The sequence below is a fragment of the Nematolebias whitei genome, chromosome 6 (assembly GCF_014905685.2).
Source record: "Nematolebias whitei isolate Nwh7 chromosome 6, NemWhi1, whole genome shotgun sequence".
In the NCBI taxonomy this organism is placed as follows: Eukaryota; Metazoa; Chordata; class Actinopteri; order Cyprinodontiformes; family Rivulidae; genus Nematolebias; species Nematolebias whitei.
Genome location: NC_056503.1, coordinates 9065082 through 9088045, shown reverse-complemented (window position 1 = coordinate 9088045; position 22964 = coordinate 9065082). Strand labels below are relative to the sequence as shown.

Below are 22964 nucleotides of genomic sequence, written 5' to 3'. Positions count from 1 at the left end.
CTGAGATAGGGTGAGAAGTTCAGTTACCCAGGAGAGACTCAGAATAGAACCACTGCTCCACCACATCAAGAGGAACCAGTTGAGGTGATTCAGGCATTTGGTAAGGATGCTCCCTGAGCACCTCCCTAGGGAGGTGCTTTGAGCATATCCGACTGGGATGAGGCCCCGGGGAAGACCCAGGACATGCTGAAGAGACTGTCTCTCAGTTGGCCTGAGAACACCTTGCAGTCCTCCCAGAAGAGCTAGAAGAGGTGGCTGTGGAAAGAGATGTCTGGGCCTTCCTGCTCAAGCTGCTGCCCCCGTAATCCGACTTCAGATCAAGTGGTAGATAATGGATGGATGAATGGATGTTTTGGGAACAGGCAGAACTTTACTGATTCATTTTTGCAATGAGTCTTTGCTGGTCCTCTCGAATCCCAAACGTCCAAATTAAGTGGACAGACGCAGGCAGTCTGACCAGGGCCAAATTTGCTGTTGACAACTTCCTTGTTTGTTGATAGACCAGGAACCAGCCAAATCCAAATAGCAGGAAACCAGTTATCATAAATCCAGTTGTATATGCATCCTTGGCGCTTGTCTTCGCGTCGAGAAAAGTCGTCTCGCTTGACGCTTGTCTTCTTGTCAAGAAAATGTTTTTATCAATTGCAGCCTAGAGTATTTGTTGAGGATAATGTTTGGCTACTACCACACCAAAATTTACCTCAAAATCTGTAAAACGGACCAAGTTGAATTCATTTTTGTGTTGACTATAGTTGATAAGCAGTGGTAGCCATTTTGAATTGGGTTGATCCCAAATAAAAGTGAGTTGTAGATGTACAATTAGTGATACTTTCAGAGTTTCAGTAAAGCCTGCCCAGTAATTCATGATTTATTTTGTGAAGAGACAGATTAGGTTGTCATCAACAGGCAATACCAAGATTTTATGCAAAAATATTGCACAATATATTTTGCTTAGAGTATGTCTTAAGGATAATGGTCAGTCACAATCACACCAAAACTGAGCTCAATTCTTGTAAAACTAGCTGAGTTGTGACCATTTTTTGTATACAAAGGTCCATTGGCTATGGCAGCCATGTTGTACTGTGCTGATTCCAAATGTTATTAACTATAAAGATCCACCCACTGATTAAATTCTGAAAGTTCACTTAAAATCCATCAAGTGTAAGATCTATCCATCCATTATCTTCTTCCATTTTGGGTCACGAGGGTCGCCGGTGCCCGTGTCCAGCAATCACTGTGCGAGGGGTGGGGTACACCCTGGACAGGTTGCATGTCCATCACAAGGACACAAAGAGACAAACGAGACAAACAACCATTCTCTCTCTCACTCACAACTAGGGACAATTTAGAGTTATCAATCAGCTTAACATGTATGATTTAGGTCTGTGGGAGGAAACCGGAATACCTGGAGAAAACCCATGCATGCACGGAGAGAACATGCAAGCTCCACCCAGAAAGGCCCCTGGACTGAACCAGGGACCTGCTCGTTGAGAGGCAGCAGCTCTGCCAGTTGCGCCACCGCGCTGCCCTGGTTTGTGAGATATTTTGCTAAATATTTTGGTGAGATGTGGGAGATCCTGCACAGTATCAGGCAGCTGATAAAATCATTAGAAAAAATAAATAGATAAAAACACAATTTATTCTTCCCTTGGTGAAGCACCCACACACCCAGGTGTGGGTGCTTCACCTTTCCCACCACTCCCACAAATAGATAAAAACACAATAACTTGATGAAAAACATTTTTTACATGAACAAAGTTAAAAAAAAAAAAATTAAACTTAAAAGATTAAAAAATGAAATGGGATCAGACTAATGCCTGAGTGTCTGTCAGAAAGTGTGTGTGTGTGTGTGTGTGTGTGGGGGGGGGGGGGGGTAATGTTTAAGACTTATGTGAAAATGGCTTCCAGTTGAGCATAAAGGGTGGAGGCACTTTTGAATACAAAGATCTGTGATGAGACAGTCTGTCAGAGCGCAGGCGGCAGTGTCCAGCTCCACAGCAGAGCTGCCGACTTTTTGAATGAACTTGAATCTCCCGTACGGTCAACCGGCTGCCGGAGCTTCACCAATCAAAAGGAAACCACTTCAGACTCTAAGAACATCCTCAGCTGTCCATTCTCATCCTGGACATTCTTAGCAATTCATTTCTATGGTTTGCTGCCATGAAAGATGGTCCTGTGTTCATATGTTTGTTAGCATAATATTGACTATTGGGTGGAGTATTGATCCAGTCAGAATGAGAAAGAGAAAGCTTTCTCGGATGAGGAGCGAAACGTCTTCCGTTACAAATAAAGTCCAGTTGTTTTTGTATTGAACATTTTTTGAATCCAGTCAGAATCCTTGGAAAACCTGACTCAGCAGATTGTCTGTTAGTGTATTACACATATAGGTTGTCCTGCCAAAAAGTCAAGCGATATCATCCCGCTGCTTTTGGTTTATTTGCACGTCAACCTGTCCATCTACTTGAATTGTGGATCATTTGCACCAATTGGATGCTTTTATTTTGGAGAAAGCAATTTTTCTGTCAAGGGCCGACAAGAGCCAGACAAAGAGGCAGAGTGGAGATAAGTGACAGACGGGTATAGAGGAGGGTTGAAGTGGGTAAATCAGGAGAGGAGGAGGCTGAATCATAGGGACATTTCATCTTCTTGACCTGTGCCAACAGTTAAACGAATGCAATTATTTTTCCCTTTATTTTCTGGCTTGTTCACGGACAAACCCGTCAGTCTGTCATGGCAGCTGGGTGACGGTGGAGGAGACGGGAGAGGAAGTGACTGTCACAGAGGGCGAGGAGGTGTTTATGAGCAGCCTTCACTGACTGGAGGTCATGAAATGACACAGTTCACTTCAGGTTAGAAAACATGAAGGATTCCCAACATGCAGTTAATTTAGTCTGAAGTGGGAGTGGTGGCGCAGAGGTTAAAGAAGGTGAGTCTGTGATCAAAGGTTGACAGTTCAACTCCCTGAACTGACATTAAAATGTGGACGGAAAAGGTGAAGCACCTTCCTCTTCTGTGCCCTTGAGCAAGGCCATTAACCCCCACCATCTGCTCCCCTGGGTGCCCTAGACAGCAGCTCTCTGCTCCACACAGAGAGCTGTGGTAGCTCGGTGGTTGAGTCAGGAAGGGCATCCGGTGTAAAAATAATTGCCAAATCTTCGTGTGAGTTATAAAAAATATATTTAGTCTGAAGGAGTCCAACTGTAATATCCACACATGCAAAAGGTCTAAAAAGGTTAAATCTGGTCCTCTGGACATTCAAAAAAACAAAACAAAGCAAATCAACAAAAAAATGTAGAAACGTTTCGTCTCTCATCCGAGAGACTTCCTCAGTCTGAGGTGCTGTATTCAGCTCAGTCTCTTAAATAGCACCTTCTCAGAGTGGATCAACCAGTTTTGCTGCTGACAACCAAAACCAGCTGATCACATGCTCAAGAAGGACCATCAGCCTAACAATGGATCATTAGCACACTGATGGCTGTTTACTACTCACAGAGGGCTGAGTGATACTAGCAATCACAGCATTGTAAGAGGGGGACAGTTGAACCCGGAGGCCTCCACCCCTGTTTAATGATGGACGATTTCTTTTCACAAAGATGGCCTCCTTTACTCCTCTCTCAAACCATCGTTCCTCTGACATGCAAAAGGTATTTAAGGGAGCAGCTAATCGATAGGCAGATAGGTGTGGCATCTGCAGTGAAGCGGGTGCTGTACCGGTCTATCATGGTGAAGAGAGAGCTGAGTCAAAAGGCGAAGCTCTCAATTTACCAGTCGATCTACGTTCCTACCCTCATCTATGGTTAGGATGCCTCCTGGACGTCTCCCTGGTGAGGTGTTCCGGACATGTCCCACTGGGAGGAGACCCAGAGGAAGACCCAGGACACACTGGAGGGACTATGTTTCTTGACTGGACTGGGAACGCCTCGGGATTTCTCTGGAGGAGCTGGACCAAGTGGCCGGGGAGAGGGAAGTCTGGGCCTCCCTACTTATGCTGCTACCCCGCGACCAGACCCCGGATAAGCGGAAGAATTTGGATGGATGGATGGATTCTAAAATAAAAGTGCTTTGATTAAATCAATATTTAATTAGCTGATAAACTTAAAAAAAAAAAAAAAGCCATTGTTTTCTTGTTGATGAACTTTAAAACAGGCTTGCATGGTCTTTGTGTACGATCAGTAACGATTATTTGTCTAGTGTAAAAATAGCGTTGCAAGAAAATCTTTAGTAAAGCCTCTGCCGTGTACATTTTGTCAATACTGATAAAAAAAAGTAGGGCTCAGCAGTGATTACTTTTTTTAATTCTCTGAGTCTAGTTAAAATGGGCAGATTCAAGTAAATAATGAGATGTCACTGCTGGTAAACTTTTGTTGTTGTTTTTAAAGAATGGCAGCAGGTGACACGCCTTATTGTTTCCTAATGATGCTTTTTTTGACACAACACCTACAGTCTGAATACAAAGGGATGATGCTGCAGCACGCACCTCAGAGCGACCACCCTGTGGCACCGTAAATATTACGTGACATAATTTATTTGCGATTGATTCTTCTTATATGAAAAATACGATGGTTTTTACATTTATAACCCAGTGAAGCTCAGATTTCATGTAGTTTATTCAGAATGTGGCAGTAAATGATATTTACATATAAAAAGAAGCATGAGAAGACAGAAAGGTCAAACATTGTCTTTTTATTATTAACAATAATATTAATGATAATTCAAACATACTTTGTTGTACATTTATACAGTGATTATCAATGGCAACAAAACAAGAGATAAAGATAAAATAAAAATGTTTTTCTCCACACACCCAGTATCTCTTCTCCCCAGCACTTGTCTATGGTGGTCACTATCAAAAAGTAGAAGAGGAAGAAAAAAAAAACAATCATTTCATACATGTACGTTTAAAATAAGGAGTTCATTTGGACTTTCTTCCGTTTTGAGTCCAGCATGTTCTCCTGCCCAGCAGGTGACTGTTGGACTTTTGTTACCAGTCAAGTACAGCGGTGGCACACTGGGAAAAGTGCCGCACAAAGAAACTGAATTCGTTTGTTCTCCTAACCATCACACATTTCAGACGCCACTTTTACTCTTTTTTAATGAACTTTTGGAGGCTTCAGTATCTACACTTCCTGTCTTTATTCACCAGCTTTTGATGAATCGACAAGAGAGCAGAATCAGAGGAACAAAACAAGATGGGCTCTTTGAAAGCGCGGATCATTTACCCACATTTAGCGAAGGGCTGTTCGCTGTATTTCAACTAATATTAGCCTTTGATTTGAATGAAACGTTGTAAAAACTTATATTTTTTGTCCAAATATAAGATTAAGGATGTCAGTGTGCACCTTTGTATACTCTAATAAAAACAACTTCAATATATTTCCATAAGGCTGCTTCTTTACAGAGACTGTCCAGAAATGTGCCTTCATAAAAATAAGTATTAGCCATGTTGGTAAAACAAATAGAGGTCGTTCAAATTCTTTGAAGTAGTGTTCTATATAAAGGTTATGAACAGTTAATATCTTACCTGTTGTTGACAGTGCTTGGAACAACCTTAGTTTGAAGAAACAAGCGTTTAAGTTGGACAAGACTGACGAGCTAACAGCTAGAGCAAACGCAGCCCAAAACAAAATGTCCTGTCATTTTAACAGAAGTCCATCTCAACAAGAGTCCACACACCACACGTCATACGCCCCTCAAGAAAATATCATACGGCAATCTATAGAAATAGCCCAGACAAGCAGACACCTGGTGTAATCGTTGACCTTGACCTGGAAGTTGGGTGTGATAAACAGTGAAAGAAACTGTCCAGACGACCCGACTGAACTTTGTTGAAAGTTTCATAAAATTATACAAAGGTAACGGCAGGACAAGACAAAGTTTACGGATACGGACGGTGGCGTTGCCATAAAACACACGCCTTTCAACATATGAATAAAAATGTCACAGTCATTTGTGAACATTTTTGCTGAATGATAAAGTTATTTATTACAGGTGTTTCACGTAGATTTCTGAGATGAACCGCAAGTGCAAATAACAGCAGCAGCTAGCTATAGCACATCCAGGGAAGCCTGCGCCACTTGCAATATAAATATTATATTTTTACCAGAATAATGTTATTTGCACCAACCACTATATACGATATTTAATATGATATAGTATCACGTCATGTTATAATATTTTTGAGACTTGAGTTGTTTTTCGACGGCAGTAACTCACGTTTGACCCGGTCGTGCTCAGACTAGCCATTAGCTTGTCAACCATGTCAGAGCTTTGTTCCCCAAACTGAGGTTGTTCAACATCTTATCTAGGGAGGCAGGACATTGTTTATAAAGTTTACACATAACACCACTTCAACAAATCTGACCTATGTGTTTAATTATCATTGAAAAACAAAAACTAGAAAAAAAGCCCAGGTCAGGAACTGTGCTGTGTCTGAGGTCGCTTTAAAACTCGGTGTCAGCATTATAACAGCCAGACTTCTGCTTTAACAGACACTGGAAGTATAATTAGTTCTCTAAGGAACTCGCGTCTTGTATTTGATACTTTCAAAACCATTGTCCATCACAACAACTTGCAGCATCAAATTACACTCTGCAGCTCCAAGTGAGGTCATTTAAAACGCAAACCTCAATGCATAAAAATATATATATCAAGCACAACCAAACCCATTTACTCAAGAATTAAACGCTTTAGCGTAAAACCATGATCACATTATTTTTAGAAAATATCAGACTTCAGTCGTCCTTATAACATTCACTTGATGCTGGCACCGTACCGCGGTGCGTGGACGAGATTATTTAGATTTTTAAAAGCACATATTTTTTGTTTTTGCAGGCGAAGTTCCATAAAATTCCCATTCAGGCTTTATGAACCTTATAAATGAAAAACGCTGCAGCACTTAAAAGAGGGACGTGAAGTAATAAAACACCAGCGGAGTCTGGAGGAAACTGCCACTTAACAGGACTTTGCTGCTCTTTTTTAATAGGCAACATTCATCATAGAATTAGACTAAGAGTCATTTTCTGAATAAATAAAGACTTCTAAATTAATAACAAAAATGAAGGTTATTAAATTCAGCACTTTTGATATAAGAAATTCAAATCTCTCCACTTCAGTTTTATATTTACTGCAACTGATCATCTCCTTTGATTAAATTAAAGCACAAACATGGCCGCTTCAGTGATCTTGGTGCAGTTGAGGACTTAATGATAAACCTCAGCTGTAAATAGACGGGAACGCCACATTAGGTTTTCTATATCAATGAGCTGCCTGTCAGAAATAATTTGTTTTTCTGCTCAGGTTGATGAGACATAACTCGCTCGCTTGCTTTCAGGCTCGTCAGATTACACAAGATGATCTCCAACAGGCAAACATCATTTCTACGGGCAACGTTCATCTTCGTTTAATCACCAACACTCCAGTGAGAACGGGCTCTCGTCGGGGGCATCATTGTGGATTTGCTCATGTTTTTATCCGCAGCAGTTAGTCAAAGAGACGCTCAGCATGTGAGGAATGGAAAACTGACGGCAGGATCTGACGACTCCGATCCATTTGCCTCAAAAAGGAAAAATTGAAATATATTTTACAAACCAACAACACATTATATGAAGCTAATGTCTTAAAAATAATTACCTTATCTCACTTTCTTATATTTCCCGTAGAGGAATTTATAAAACAAGTACACAACTCCCATTTCTTATTTCTATAGTAAATATAACACATATTCTAACCTCTTTCCTCTTGTCCCAACTCTCAGTATAAACCTTTTTTGCTTATAGTTTGGGGAAACTTTTGCACAATTAAACACATGTGCCAACTTTCAAATAGGCAGCTGCAAACGTACAAAAATAGTTTGGATGTTTTTGAATGGTCACCGTCCAGTGGACGGGGTTTCTGCCGACTGCAACAGAAGCCTCCAGTAAGACAACCTTCCAGCATCTTGTTTTTGTACAGCCCAGTTTAGAGTCCAACAGCCTTGACTTTATCCTGAAAATGCTTCTTTAAGAGTGAGTTATAATGATCGACCGAAAAATCCTCGGTTCAGTCATGTGATCAGGCAAGTTAGTTAAAAAATGATCACCTTCAGTTGCTTTTATTAACTTTAAGCCCCTGTTTTTAGCCTTAAAGCTTCATATTGATTTAAAGAAATCATCTAAATTCATTAAGAAAAATACCTGTCTTTAACAGAGGCGTTACATAAAAATAAAAAACCCCAGTTAAAACGAAGTAAATGTGAGAAAACACGAGCGTCTCGGGCAGCACTGATGTCATCACCATTAATAATCAGGTTCAGACAACGATGCTCTCCACAGCGTTCATCATTACGTTAGTTACATGATGGGACTGTGACGGGGAGCTTCCAAAACACACCTGTCCAGGTCGGCCTCCGCGGTGTACACAACATATGTCCATGCGGTGTTTACACAGTAAACATACGTGTTTCGTTCGGTATCAAATCAAATGGCGGATACAGGGCGCAGTGGCTCAGTGGTTTTACACACGCAACCTGGAGTCTCTGATAAATAACAAAAAAACTGTCTGGCTGAAGCTGACAGTGACAAATGAAAAGTAATTATTGTTCAAAGAAACTTTACTCAGAAACCATAACCTCATGATTTTACCCTTGAACATGAGCTTGGTAAACAAATAAAATCTTTGTTTTAATATTGCACCAGAGTTATATTGAAACTAAAAGTGCGCTGCGTTCTTCAGACCATATAATGCCACCTCTTCACAATCACATCGATTTATGCAACAGCGCTGCGAATTGCTGGATCATCACATGCCTCTATCCACGTAAAAGTGCGGGTCTTCATAAATGCATCTTTGTGAAACCTGACAGGGAGCTTTGTTTGTCAATAATAACATTCAGAAGGTTCTTCCTGTCTGAAGACTGAGGCCCATCACATCACTAACAAAGAGACCGACAGATTCCCTCGTCTCGTTAAAAGGCTGTAAATCCTGTTGGAGGGAGGCATGTGGTACGACACCAGGATCAACTGATGTGTAATAAGACAAGAGCAACCATTCTGTAACCAGTGGACTGGTTACCAGTCTACAGATGAGCCTGTCTGGATTAAAACAGGAATCATCATTCTAATATGTTACAGAGCATTTGTGGAAATACCTTAGCCGACAGCATTTAGGATAAAATAAGATAAAACAAGTGGTATGCTGATGTTCCCCATCACTGAAGGATTTAAACTGTAAATTTGTAGTTTTCCAGGCGAGTGTTTTTCTGGAGGGAACGCAAGTAAAGCTTAATGTTTTGGTGCAAGATATTCCAGCGGGTACGAGTTAAAACTGTGTATAAGAACAGATGTAGGTTTATTGCACCGCTAGGTGCACTGAGCCAGGGGGTGGCCAATGGTGGCCTTGGCCACCATAAATTAATCTTTAGCCACCCCCCAATCATCTGAGGAAACTATGATTGTAAGAGAATGAATACTAGAAAGATCAAAAGTTCATGCTCAATAATCCAGGTAAAAAAATCCAACAAAGTTCAGTCAGGTCATCTGGACAGTTTCTATTTTTTTGGTGTGACGTTTCATCCTTCATCCAAAGGACTTCATCAGTCCGAGGAGCCACAACAAACTCAGTCCCACAAGCAGCACACTCCCATAGTGGATCAACCAGTTTGCTGGTGATAAAATGGTTTCTGGGGCCCGCCCTCTCCCCCGTTGACTCCTCTGAGGCAGCCATAGCCAAAGTGGTTCAAAACATCAAAGTTCATGCTCAATAATCCAGGTAGAAAACCCAACAAAGTTCAGGCAGGTCATCTGGACGTTTGTTTTTTTGTTGAGAAGTCGCATCCTTAATCCAAAGGACTTCATCAGTCCGAGGAGCCCCGACAAACTTAGTGCCACAAGCTGAGCTCACAGAACGAAGGACGAAACGTCTTCAACAAAAAAAGAAACCATCCAGATGACCTGACTGAACGTTATTGGATTGTTTACCTGGATTATTGAGCATGAACTTTGATGTTTTGAACCACTTTGGCTATGGCTGCTAGAGGAGTCAACGGGGGAGAGGGAGGGCCCCAGAAACCATCTTATCACCAGCAAACTGGCTGGTCTACTATGTGGGTGTGCTGCTTGTGGGACTGAGTTTGTTTGTGGCTCCTCAGACTGATGAAGTACTTTGGATGAAAGATGAAACGTCTCAACAACAAAAAAAAATAGAAAACGTCCAGATGACTTGACTGAACATTGTTGGAATACTAGCAGGTATATCCTGATGCATGTTCAATAATCCAAGAAGAAAAATCTAGAAAAAAGACAGTATAGTTTCCTTAAATGATAGGGGTGGCTCAAGATTCATTTATGGTGTCCAAGGCCACCATTAGCCACCCCCTGGCTCTGCCACTGAACCTGGTGGTAGATAAAGTTGCTCCCTCCACTCTCCAGGATTCGTTACTCTGTGCCACCTCAGACAATGTTCACTTGGAAACTTTATTACACCTAGATGCAGCCACACAACAAAAAGCAAGTTGGCCCGTTGCTTATTTTTCAAGTAATCCAGCTCACAACGTTTACATATACATGTATATGGCGGTGGCCATCTTGGTTTTTGTTCTGGCAACCCAATTTTTTAATCTTTCTTATTCCTTGAAGTAGCCACACGCCAAAAGAAAAATCTGTACCTCACCTATTTTTCCAAGTTATCACATTCACAACATTCAGTTTCCCCTTGTTGCTCTGCACATGAGACGAATCGTGAATATTTCTGAAAGTCTGTCCCGTTACAACACAACAGGAGTAACATTCACAAAGTAGCTAAAAGCAGATTTAAATGGTGCATCTTGGGAACATCATGGATGAATGGATGGATGGAGTTTACTGCAGGGCTATTCAACACAACTGCTCAGGGGGTCACAGTTACTGAGAGCAGCAGCTCAGGGGCCGGACATCCAGAGATTAAAGTCATTATGTAAATAAACCAAGTTTTACAATGGTCTGTTACCTTTTAAATTTATTTTATTGCACTGAATCATAAATGCAATAAATAGAACCCAAAACTCAAATCCCGAACCCCCCCCCCCCCCCCCCAAAAAAAAAGAAAAAAGTTTTTATTTGTTTTAATGAAGTCCTTGGTGGGCCTGATTGAAGTCACCCGTGGGCTGTAAATGGCCCGCGGGCCACCTGTTGATTAGCCCTGGTTTACTGTAACTACTCAAACGTTTAACTCTACTCCTTGAACACAACAGCACTGCAGACTCGGTGACTTGACCAAAATCAAAAGGCCAATGAAACAAGATCCAGGATCTAGGAGATCAATCCTGCTGGTTCTGCAGAGGCAGCAGCTCTGTGGAGCTTCACCCAGGAGGCTCCTAAACGCAGCTGAAGCAAGCGCTTTCTGAGCCTTTCATCTGAACACTGACAGCAGCAAACACCGTCTCCCTAAAACATCTCAAACCAAACACTGGTGGGTTTTCACAACAGCTCACAGATTATTAATCCAGGTGGCAGCGAAGGATTGAAAGACGTTTGAAAGAAAGGAACCATCTGACAATCAACAAATGTTCTTCAATTTAAATGTTTTTTTTCTGCTATTAAACCTGTTTTGTTCCTCTCATTTTAAGCTGAGGACACAAACACAACCGTGTCTGCATCTTAATTTACCGCACATCACAACACCAGCAAACTCACGATTCATCCTTTTTCCACCAGAGAAAAATAAAATAATTTAATAAAATACAGATTCAGACAAAAGACAGAGGAAAAGCTCAACCTATGTATCATTCATTACATGACCCTCCAGTAAAACATTAAAAAGTGACCGTTTTGATGATTTAAAAAAACTCCAGATGTGCACCTTGTATACGTACAGATAATATTGCTCTTACACTAAAAAAGTGAAATATTTATCTATAAATTTTCCAAAACAACAGAAACAATTTACATTTAATTTTTTTCATACTTTTTTTTTAAATTAAATCACATATTTACCCACAACCCTAGTAAACTAGACAACCCTCAACCCCTTTGGCACAATGATCATATTAATAGCAATTAATATTATTGTTATAATGTTTAATTACAAGACATCTGAACAGGATTGGTCACTCACACATTCAGAAGTAACACAGTTTCTCTAGTCGTAACACATCGGTACTGTATGTTATAGATAAAAACTTTTTTTTTATTTTTTAACTTTGTTGATATGTAAATAAATTAACTTTCATCTTGAAACAAAGCAAAACTGTCTTTGCATGCCCTTAATATGTACAGAATCACATCGTCTGAGTTTGTTCTTGCACAAAGGCCAGACAGAAGTCAGACCAGGAGCTGCAACGAACGCAGCCGAAAAGATGGAAAAGACGAGAACGATTTACCTGCAACGACTTGAAGCACTGACTTTACTTTGAAACCACTTGACTGGATTTCTTGAATTCTGCACCAGAGATTGTGTTTCATGCATTCGAACACTTTGACATTTTGATTTGTGTTTCTGTGGAGGGAGCTGACCGAGAGCCCAGGCCTCGTATCTCTAAAGCATCTTTATTTATCGACGCGTCTTAGAAGGACTCAGGAAATGAAAGTGTTGGCACGTGTAAATACATTCAATTTAAAGGCGTCCCCAATTCGTACAGAACCAAATGTGCCACTTCAGGTTTTTGCAGTTGTTTCGACATCTATAAAAACATCACTTAAAATGACAGACACTTCTCCTCCTATAAAATGTCTCCTAGAAAAAGGGATTGAAATATTCTAGTATTGCCAAACTTGGTTAAGTGTGTCCACCCTCCAATCCAGGAAGCCACACTAAGCCAGACGTGGCTGCTGTCGGCAGTGCAGTGGTTTAGTGGTTAGCACAGTTGCCTCACAGCAAACAAGTCCTGGCTTTAAGACCCAGACTGGCCTGGGGTAGTTTTTGAGTTTGCATGTTCTCCTTGTATGTGGGTTAGCATTCCAGTTTCTCCCCACCGTCCAAGAACATGCATATTTAGGCTGCCTTCAGGTCCAGGCCTCCCTTAAAAAAAGAGATCTCAGTGGGATTTGCCTGGTTAAATAAAAAAAGCAAAATAATAAAATGTAAAAACTCTTGCTGAGAGCGAGCTGAGACTTTTGATACCACTCTCATGTTTGTCCAGTCATTACAAAAAGACTTCCAGTAGTCCGTTAGCTTAGCAAAAACTCCTCAAACATCTGTAAACTTTCACATTGTTACATATAAATACACAACTTTTCTTTAAAATCTATAAACTAAAAGTGTAGAAAAGACATTATTTGTTTGTGAATTTCTGAACATATTCTTAACAACATGAAGGTGCTAAGCAACAAACAGTGACGCTAAATATTTACCTGGAAAACATGAAAGTGGTATTGATTGTCCTCTAACATTAAAGAAGCAAATAACTTTGATTTTTTTTTTAATATAAACTTCTATATTTTTTCTTAAAATTAACAAGGCCTTTGATAGGGAATGAGTTATTTTTTGTGGCAAATGTAATTTACTCTGCCACGTACACACCATCCACAGTGTTATGTCCGTATTGGCACAGTGTTATTTTCCTCCACTTTTGTTAATACAAATTTAGATAAAATGCTAAGAAATATCTAAATAGATAACAGCTAATAGACGGATCCACTCAATAGTTTTTTCAAAACCAATCAGATTGAAGAAGAGCCCCAACTTGCTGAAACACAAATGTACTTTTGAAGCTCTAAATTCAGAGGGTTTTAATTTACCATTTGAAATAATTATCTATATTAGACTTTTGTATTCATATAAATATATTTTTTCATCAGATACTAATGTGCAATCTAGTGCCTAGAAATGTAAAAACATGAAAGATGCATCTGTTCATGGTCTCCGACATAGATCTCATCTAACTCTCAGCAAGACAGCGATTTCCTCGAAACAGGGGAGCATTTATTTAACGTAATGTCCAGGACAGTGTTTATTTGGCTCTATGTTGCAAACATCTTGACTGGCTATACTGGAAATCAGTCATTTTTTTACAGTTTCCTAATGGGATATTGTGAGAAAGTCATGTGTCTGTTTTCACCTCTGTTCAAAAGGGTTGCCCAGATTCAGTGTAAATTAAACTGTATGCGTTTCATTGAAAACTAAAAGTTATCAACCCTGTTCCACAGATGACCTTCAGCATACTGAGGAGGAATGTTCCTCCCAGCTTGAATCAATCAGTTTAACTCCACGAACATTCAAGACGACTTCCACTCCAATCAATCCCATTCAAAACACTGTCTTTGATGAACTGGGGCTACTACGACCTGCTGACACATTGTATCAAGAAAATACCATGACTGGGATCCAGCTAAGCCCCGCACAAAATGGACAGTTAAATGTCACACATCGTCAATGAGCTCTGAGGTCAGGTTTCACCCAATAATCCACCCGAGTGAGTCTGAAGATGGAAATGTTTACAATGAAACAAGGCCCGGTCTTGTCAGCCCCTGTGCTCCCTCTTTCTCAAGTTACAGACAGAGAGCTACAAAAAGTTTGGTCCCAATCGCTTCAGGAATCGTGTAGAAAATATACATTCAAACTTTTGACAAAATTTACTGAAAGAGTAGAAAATATAGCTGCATGAGAAAGAGGGATGATGGAAAAGTCATGTGGTGGGAGCCGGCTGAGGAAATAAAAACAGGCTAAAATTGCCACAGTTACAGTAACGGACAGCTTTCGCATACTGTTCCCACAATGCACTTTTGTCAGAAGAATGTTGGATTTAACCACTGAAGAAAAATCCATGACCTCTCTTATAGTTACAGTGCTTTTTCCCCACACACCTTATTTGTATGGGTGTGCTAACACTTTTGTGTTGCGTGTGCGTCTATGAGCAAATACATACTGCCCTTAATCACCTCTGTTTACATCCCACAGGCTGGAGGAGACAATTCTCCGTCATATCCCTTATTGTATCTCTGCTTTCTCAAAAATACACCCATACCCACTAATGCACGCACACACGCTCTTTAATTAGTTGACAGCAGAGTTACCTTAAAGCCACTAGCTCCAGCTGACTGATGCAGAATAGACTAAACTGTCAGGAATGATCTCTGCTGTTCCTGATGCCGAAACATCTCCGAGCCGGAGCGGCCATCTTCATTCATCACTTGTGAGAGACAGCAAGAAAATACGACACTGGCGAGCCTCTTGCACTTGCGTCTCACTGTAAACATGTAAACACAAACACAGCTTGGTGTCTTCACCAACCAGCCCTCTACTTTGACTACAGTTTGGACTCCAAACAATGACGAATGGATTCCAGTCCTATCCGTCCTCTTTCATCTCCACTTTGCTCATTTCCACTGCCTCACAGTGAGGATGAGCTCTGACTGTAGTTTCCGAGTGTCAGTCTGGCGTATCTGGGCGAAGGGGGAGACGGTGGAGGATGAGAAGGGACCGGAGGAACGTACAGATCTGTATCTGAGCTTTGGGAACTACTGCTGGAAGCCAGAGAGTCACGGAAGGGTGATGGAGGAGTTAAAGCAATTAGTTCCTCGTCCAGCTCTGCCCTCATCAGTGGGGAGTCGGCGAGACAGGTGGGCAGGTTTCCTCGCATGGGGGAGAGAGACGGGGAGGCATGAGGGTGAGGCGGCAGGGGGTAAGGTGAACAAGGAAGAGGGTGAGCGAGACAGCCACCCCGGCCGGCCTCAACATGGGGGAGGGGCTGTACGTCAGCGTAGGTGGTGAGGGTCGAGGACATTTGGATCTCACGGGGTAACAGGTAAGGGTCATGGGGATGGGGGGAGGGTGGGGTGTGTTTGTGTGTGTGCGAGTGCGAAGGAGAGGAGCAGAGCATCATACTGTTGAGCTCGGTGATGTTGGCCGTGAAGCGGTTCACCACACAGCTGATCTGGTCCATCAGTGAGCTCTGGTGGGGCACTGCGGGGCAGTCGTCCACAGCGACCAGGCGGCCCTCGCTTCCAGCTGCAGCAGAACCGCTGCTGGGAGGTCCGCAACTACTGGCGCCGCTGCCGCCACTGCAAACGCTGCTGGAGTACTGAGGAGCGGCGACCATCTGACACTCCTCCCCTAAGCTTGCCCCGATTCTCTGGCTGACGGTGCTGATCGGTGACGGCGTCTGCGGCCGATACGTCATGGAGTAGTGCTCTTCTGCTTCCGACAGCTCATACAGGGTTTTATCTGTGGCGCTGTCAGGATGAGTGGGCAGGGAAAACATAGACGGGAGGGACGGCAAAGGGACGTGCGGCGGCAAGTCGGCCCCACCACAGTACCGCTCCTCAGAGATTTTGGAGAAGGGCTTAATCACTGCAGTTTGGTTGTTCTCCTTCTTCTTGATGTGGAAGGACAGCCGCTGCCACAGGTGGTTGCCATGTGAACTGCTGCGCTCTGTCTGAGCCCAAGAAACCGATTTACCGTTGGAGCTGCAGAACAGCAAGAAAACAGAAAGATGTCAAGAGCTGGGAACGAGATGAACAAATTCAGGGCTCTTCATCATCATCCTGTGACTAAACAGTAATCGTGCTTAGTAATGACAAGGAATAATTAAATCAATTACCAGGTATTTTCATTCAATCACACCAATCGCTTTGACTTCATTACTTTTCAATTCATGTCTAGCAAAATTAAATCTTATTATTTTTACTTCTGCCCAGGAGGTTATGTTTTTAGTAATGTTGGTTTGTCTGTCTGTTGACAAGATTACTCAGAAAGTTATGCTCAGATTTTCAGGAAATGTTGAAGCTGTCACGGAGAACAAATGAAACAATTTCACCATAAAGATCTGTTTTTTTTTAAAGGGTTCTTGTGTCTGTGCACAAGATGTTACTGTGTGAGTGACCCGGGTTTTGGCAGAGGTGTGCGCTGTCCGAGCACTTCTAGTTCTTAAATGATCTACATTTTTATTACCGTTTTAACCACACTGCCTTTTACTACATATACTTACACACTATTTAACATACTTTTATATCACACTCATACATATGAGTGTATGGGCACGGCCAGTGGTGTAGTCTACATTTTTGTAGTGGGTATACTGTACTTAAAAACCAATGTACACTGGTTAGTACAATGTACTCATCAATTTATTTAGATTTTTAAACATAATGACATTTCCAAATTTCTCTGATGCTTATATTTGAATAAATGAACAACAAACTTTGTTCAACAGTTGGCTTTGTATAAAAAACATGTTATAGAACTTATAAAACTGTATCAAAGCAAAACATGTTCAAGTTTTAAGTTGTAAGTACAATAAAGTAGTAAGATACAATAATTTGCTGACTAAGCGAATGTAATGAAAAAACGCTGCATACAGATAAGATACAGAAGCATTTAACTGCCGTTTAACATGTCAACGACATGTACCTAATGATGTGTCATGTATCATTGGGCACTTTTTTTTATTTTTTTAATTTATCCTTTATTTATCCAGGTAGTCTCATTGAGCCACGAGAACTCATTTTCAAGAGAGACCTGTTTAGGGAACAGATGATGGTTAAGGACCTTGCTCATGGGCCCAGGGCGGGGCGAATGAGGGTGGGGCAGCTGTGGGTTCTTCACCTACCCCACCCACATTTTTGATGTTGTCGGTACCGGGGCTTGAACAGGCGATCTTCCAATCACAGGCCCACCTTCTCTAACCTCTGCGCCATCACTCCTCCCTTTTAAGTGTGTATACTGAAATTCTTGAGCTTTTCTAGTGGGTATACTCCGTATGCCCACATATCACGTAGACTACACCACTGGGGGCAGCAGGGGTTCATTGTCTTGACCAAAGACATTTTGGCATGGTACAGGGGCTGGGAATCAAACCTCTGACCCTGCAATTGGAAGACAAGCTACCTTGCAAGTTTTTTCTCCCAACTTTTTAATGCTTCGCCTCACCAGCTGCTACAGAGCGCTAACCCTTGCTGCCCTTCCATCTTTTTGTCAGGTTAATTAGTGTGATCAATTCATAGTGGAAGTCCTGATTAAACCATACACCGTCATGATTGGTGGTAAAAGGACTGAAATTGTCCTGGTGACAGACACTCCCACACATCCATATGCCTTAGTGTTGATTATAATCTGCAGATAAGACATTCTGTGCTCATCTCATCAGAACCGTTAAAGATACATGGTGCACATACTAAATCGGTGCTGGACCGATCATTTCTTGCATGACTTGCATTCATCTTGGAGAATGAGTTTAATGTCTGTTAAAGGTGAGCCAAGCTTTTCTTAGTAGTTCAAATATTTGACTCAAACATCGGTCAAACATTTTATTACCTCTAAATTTTCTTCTCCCTCAAGTCTGCCTGATTTATCTGCGCCTGTTCGGTCTGCACCGACAATGACAGCATCTCAAACACAACCGCTTCCAGCTCTACACTGAAGAGATAGACAGCCCTGCCAATTACCACCACCTACAGAGGACGGTGGGACCAAGAGAGACGGAGCGGGGAAGGCAGGAATAAGGGGGAACAAAGACTGAAACACTCCTGACATTTTTCTTATGAGTGTGATTGAAATCTTGCTTGCCAAGCAGGGTGAGCTGGAGTAACCTGCTGACACATGATAATGTGTTCCTGTCTTTCTTTTTCTCAGACAAGAGGCTATGCGTCACTCCTTTGAAGTGCTTTGATCGGGTCCTTGTCACAGTGGATAACTGGATGGTCTGAAAAGATGGGTGCAAGAGCTATAATGTTCTCCCTTTTTCACACTACTTCTTTGGTCCTCTTTTTATTTGACATCATTTCAGCCCTGCATTTATGTCTCCATTCATCACTTTCATTTTGTGTATTCTTCTTTTTCCACTTGGTACCCTCACCTCCTTTGTCACGTCTCCATTAGGCAGTTTTCTACAGTTCACGTTGGGGTCAGAAAAAACGTCAAGTACATTCAAGGGAATACAGATAATAAATCTCTCGGAGCGTTCAAATACACAGAGACCATAACTGCTTTCTTAAGTGGGGCCATTACAGAAAATTGCCTTGGACTGTAACTCATGAGTAACCTGGCATTAACCTGGGCTTCAAGCCTCGGGGGGGGGGGGGGGGGGGGCACAGTCGGCACTCACACATGGATATACCTGAGTGTCTCTGCGGTCGAGCCTCTGCGTTTCCACAGATTAACCAGGCTGGAAGAACGGCTGGCAGCTGAAGATGATTTGCCGTCCCCCACATGCATGCGCACCACTGTGCTCGTGGTAAAGGCACTGCGCACGTTTCGCTCTGGTTTGGCCAGGATGATATACACCTGATTTCAGATAAAACATTAGGAATATTCTTTAAACGTAGTCTAAGATTCAGATATAAGACAAGGCCATAAATGGATTGAGTTCACATTTTGAAAAAAAGCAATCCATTAATCAATCAAGCAAGCAAGCCTTAATTTTATTGTACTTTTCATACAAGTCATACATCATGAAGTGCTTTATAGCAAAATAAAAAGTCTAGCTACTAAAAACAGAATATCTAAAAGTTTGTGTTCTGCTCTATAGAACAGCTAAAAGAAAGGAGCCAGATCTGAAGGGTCGTCCTGGTTCATAAACCAAGACCATCTCTCTGACAGTCTAGTGCTTGGTCACGGAGGGCCTTAAAAACAATAAAATAATTTCTCAATCAATCCTAAAATAACGGGTAGCCAGTGTAAGGACTTATTAACAGGACTAAAGTGAGCTCTGGTCTTTGTCAGCACGCTCACTGCTGAATTATAAATCAATTGGATTTATTGGACTCTTTGGAAGACCAGAAAGGAGAGCATTACAGTAGTTCAGCCTGCTAGTCATAAAACCATGATTTAGTCTCTCAGTATTGCCCAGAGATAAATGGCCTCACCTTGAATATATTTTTAAATGATAAAAAACTGTTGTAGTTACTGACTGTATATGCAGTTTGGAGTAAAATTCTGAGTCTTGCCTCTTGGAATGGGTATAATCCATAATGATTTTAAGTAGGGGGCAGTCTTTCTGTGTCTGTTTTTGGACTGAAGATAAGCACCCCAGTATTGTCCTGGTAAAACTATAAAGTTTGTATCATCCATATCTAAAATACACTTAACAAGTGAGTCGATGGGTCCAGTGTTGGAGCAGACAATCATTACCATAAAAGTAAAAAGAGATGATGTGTCTTCTGATGACAACGCCCAAAGGTAATATAAACAAATTACAAAGAATGGGTCCTAAAATTGATCCTTGTGGTACACCACAAGCAACGATGCAATCTTTGGATGAGTGATCAATTTTAACAATGAACTTCTTAATCACAAAGCTATGACTAAAACCAAATTAAAACAGTTCCAGATAGGGTCATTGTGGTTGTTAAATCTGTCTAAATTAATTTTGTGATCAATAGTTTCAAAAGTAGCACTGGGGTTACGTAGTGAAAGTAGAAGTAAAATATAAAGCCACTTCTTAATAGCAGCAGCTGTAATGTGTTTTGATTAATTGCATTTTTTGTTTAAAGTAAGATCTAAGTTACACAGTTGTTTGCAACATCTTGCACTTTCGGCAGATAATCAAAGCATCAATCAAAAAATATTTGTTTACACTTTGGGTAAAACAAAAGAGAGAAAGATAAGGCAAATAAAAGAGTGAATCAAAATAACTGATGCCGTTTATTTTAATTATAATGTGTTTTAATTGGAACAGAATCATACATAGATATGGAAATAAAAGCCAGAAGTTCTGCAGTTATTTTGCTATTCATACTGTTCTGATTAAGATTACAACCAAACGAGCTTTAAGGTTTCCTCTTGTTCTATACTGTATATTTCACTACTTGGAAAAAACATTGGAAAGGGGTGTACTTAGCAGCCCAAATTAGAGGCAGTGGGAACACATCAGAAGAGTAAAAAGGAAAACTTGTACTTTATTTTTAATCTTACCTTGGGTACAAACATGCAGCATAAAGCCACCGTGGCACTGAGGCTGACGCTGAAGCACATGGTGATAATTTTGTAGTTGGAGCCAAAGTAGATGGGTACAAATGCCAGCCAGATGATGCAGGTAGTGTACATGGTAAAAGCAATGTACTTTGCCTCGTTAAAGTTAGCTGGAACGTTGCGAGTCTGTGAGACAGACAGAACCAGAGCAAAACAGTAAGACAAGATTTAGTAAATATTGCTACAACTACTCATTTTTGTATATTCTTCCTCAAATTAGGAGAATAGAGCAAATAAAATCCGTGTTAGCTTTTGAGAACAGACCACACAGCCAGAAAAAACACTTGGTGTCATTTAACAACTGCAATGGCATTTCAGGTATAATGTTATCGCTAACTTATATTGACTGTGTAAGTGTAACAGATGAAACATGTGGGCAATAAACCTAAACCTCCCGAGTCACGTTGATGTCCTCAGCTGCTGGGTTCAGCTTGATACTTTGCATGCTGCGTCTCTTTTCATACTTCAGCTCTCACACTGAAAATCAATGTCTGCAGGGCCTCTGGTAATCAGACACTGACTTTATTATGTGCATGACGCAACACAATTTTATTTCTTAAACATTAACAGTGCTTTAATCATTTCCTTTTACATTTTGTCAGTAAGACACAGAACAATAGCTACTAAACTGGACTAATGTTTCAGCAATGTTTGTTTTTTAAACATGAATCTTGAAGGTGAAGGACATTTTCTTGTTTTTAGTTTTCTACATCGCCTTACAACCTAGCTGGGGGTTTTTTGTTACGGTTTTTAAAATATTTTATTTTCACTTGTTCGTCAAATTTTATAACAAGTGTTACTCTTACACGGCCTTCATTCACTGCCTTACATGTTGCGTTATTTTCATGGTGTAAGACAAAAAGGACAAAAAATAGAAAATGGATGAAAATAATCAGTTTTTCACGTTTTGCCTTTGTTTTTAACGTTATTACTTGCTTGTGTAATTCAACACTAGTTACAATCTTGCATTAGTCCTTTTTTTTCTTTTAAGATTGCAGGATTAAGTGTGTGTGTTAATTAACAACAACACTGTAGTTACAAATATTAAAATTCCCACCTTGAAGGCATAAAAGGTGCAGCTGAGGATGAGCAGTCCATTGTATCCCAGGGGGGCAACTACTCCGAGGTTAGTGGTGTTGCAAATGAGATTAACCTGGCGGATGCTGGGATAGTCATGGATCACCTGCATGTGACGAGTGGGCATGACATGGCAATACGTCAAAGTTTGACAAAACCATTGGTACAAACATTATTTCAGTAATCGTTAAAGACAAACTGCAATGAAGAAACAACAGATGCAACTGGGAAAGCAATGCAAACACAAACACCTGAGATTATTTCTATTACACAACCAAGTTGAGTTACTTATTATTAAGTCTTGTAGACTTCAATAGAAAATCACAGCAAAGTGAACTGATACCTTAAAAAAAATCCTCAGAGTTTCTCAAAGAGTAACTGATTTGTAAAGTGCTAATATGTATTTGTCAAAAATTTTGAAATTATATCACATTCTTTTTGATATGCTTTTCAAATGTTTTTGTTTATTAACTTTTAAATTACAGTAGTCGCTACATCGCGGTTCATTTATCTCGGATTCGCTCCATCGCGATTTTTCAAAATAAGATTGAACACGACACACAAGTGGCTGATTGATGGATGAGCCGCACGATTGGCATGACATTTTTATTTAAAATAAATTATTTTAAATTATTTAGCACCTGCAGCACCTTTGTGCAGCCCACATTGCAGGATAAGCTTCCTCCTGCAGCTGATCAGCTGACCTCCGTGCAGAGTGGAGTTGTAGGCGTGGCCAAGAGCGCTTGCAGGTGGCAAAGAGCAGCGGAGGCAGAGAGAGGGAAATCATGACATTCTGTGCTCTTTTAGAGTGTTTAGAGCAGGGGTGCCCAAAGTGAGGCCCGTGGGCCAAAGTTGGCCCGCCACAATGTCCTCATTACTATATTAAAATTTCTTTTGAAGAATCAATGTGTTTACACTCATTAATTCCACCCATTGACTTTACTGTTAGTCGGCCTGACTACCATAATTTAACTACATGGATTACACAGTAGAGTAGATAATTTATGTATTTTTAAAATAATTTTATTATT

At 40.9% G+C, this 22964-nt stretch overlaps 1 protein-coding gene across 1 annotated transcript in view; it reads right to left on the bottom strand.

Annotated features, from left to right (window-relative positions):
• Positions 1 to 15280: 15280 nt before the first annotated feature.
• The window catches only part of grm5b (glutamate receptor, metabotropic 5b), an 80628-nt gene continuing 72944 nt past the window's right edge, over positions 15281 to 22964 (bottom strand). Inside the window, exons 14-17 of the mRNA XM_037677370.1 lie at positions 21914 to 22039; positions 20800 to 20982; positions 19004 to 19170; positions 15281 to 16355 (exon numbers count right to left, since the gene is read on the bottom strand). Coding sequence (XP_037533298.1) covers positions 15281 to 16355; positions 19004 to 19170; positions 20800 to 20982; positions 21914 to 22039 — 1551 coding nt within the window. The remainder of the gene's footprint in view (positions 16356 to 19003; positions 19171 to 20799; positions 20983 to 21913; positions 22040 to 22964) is intronic.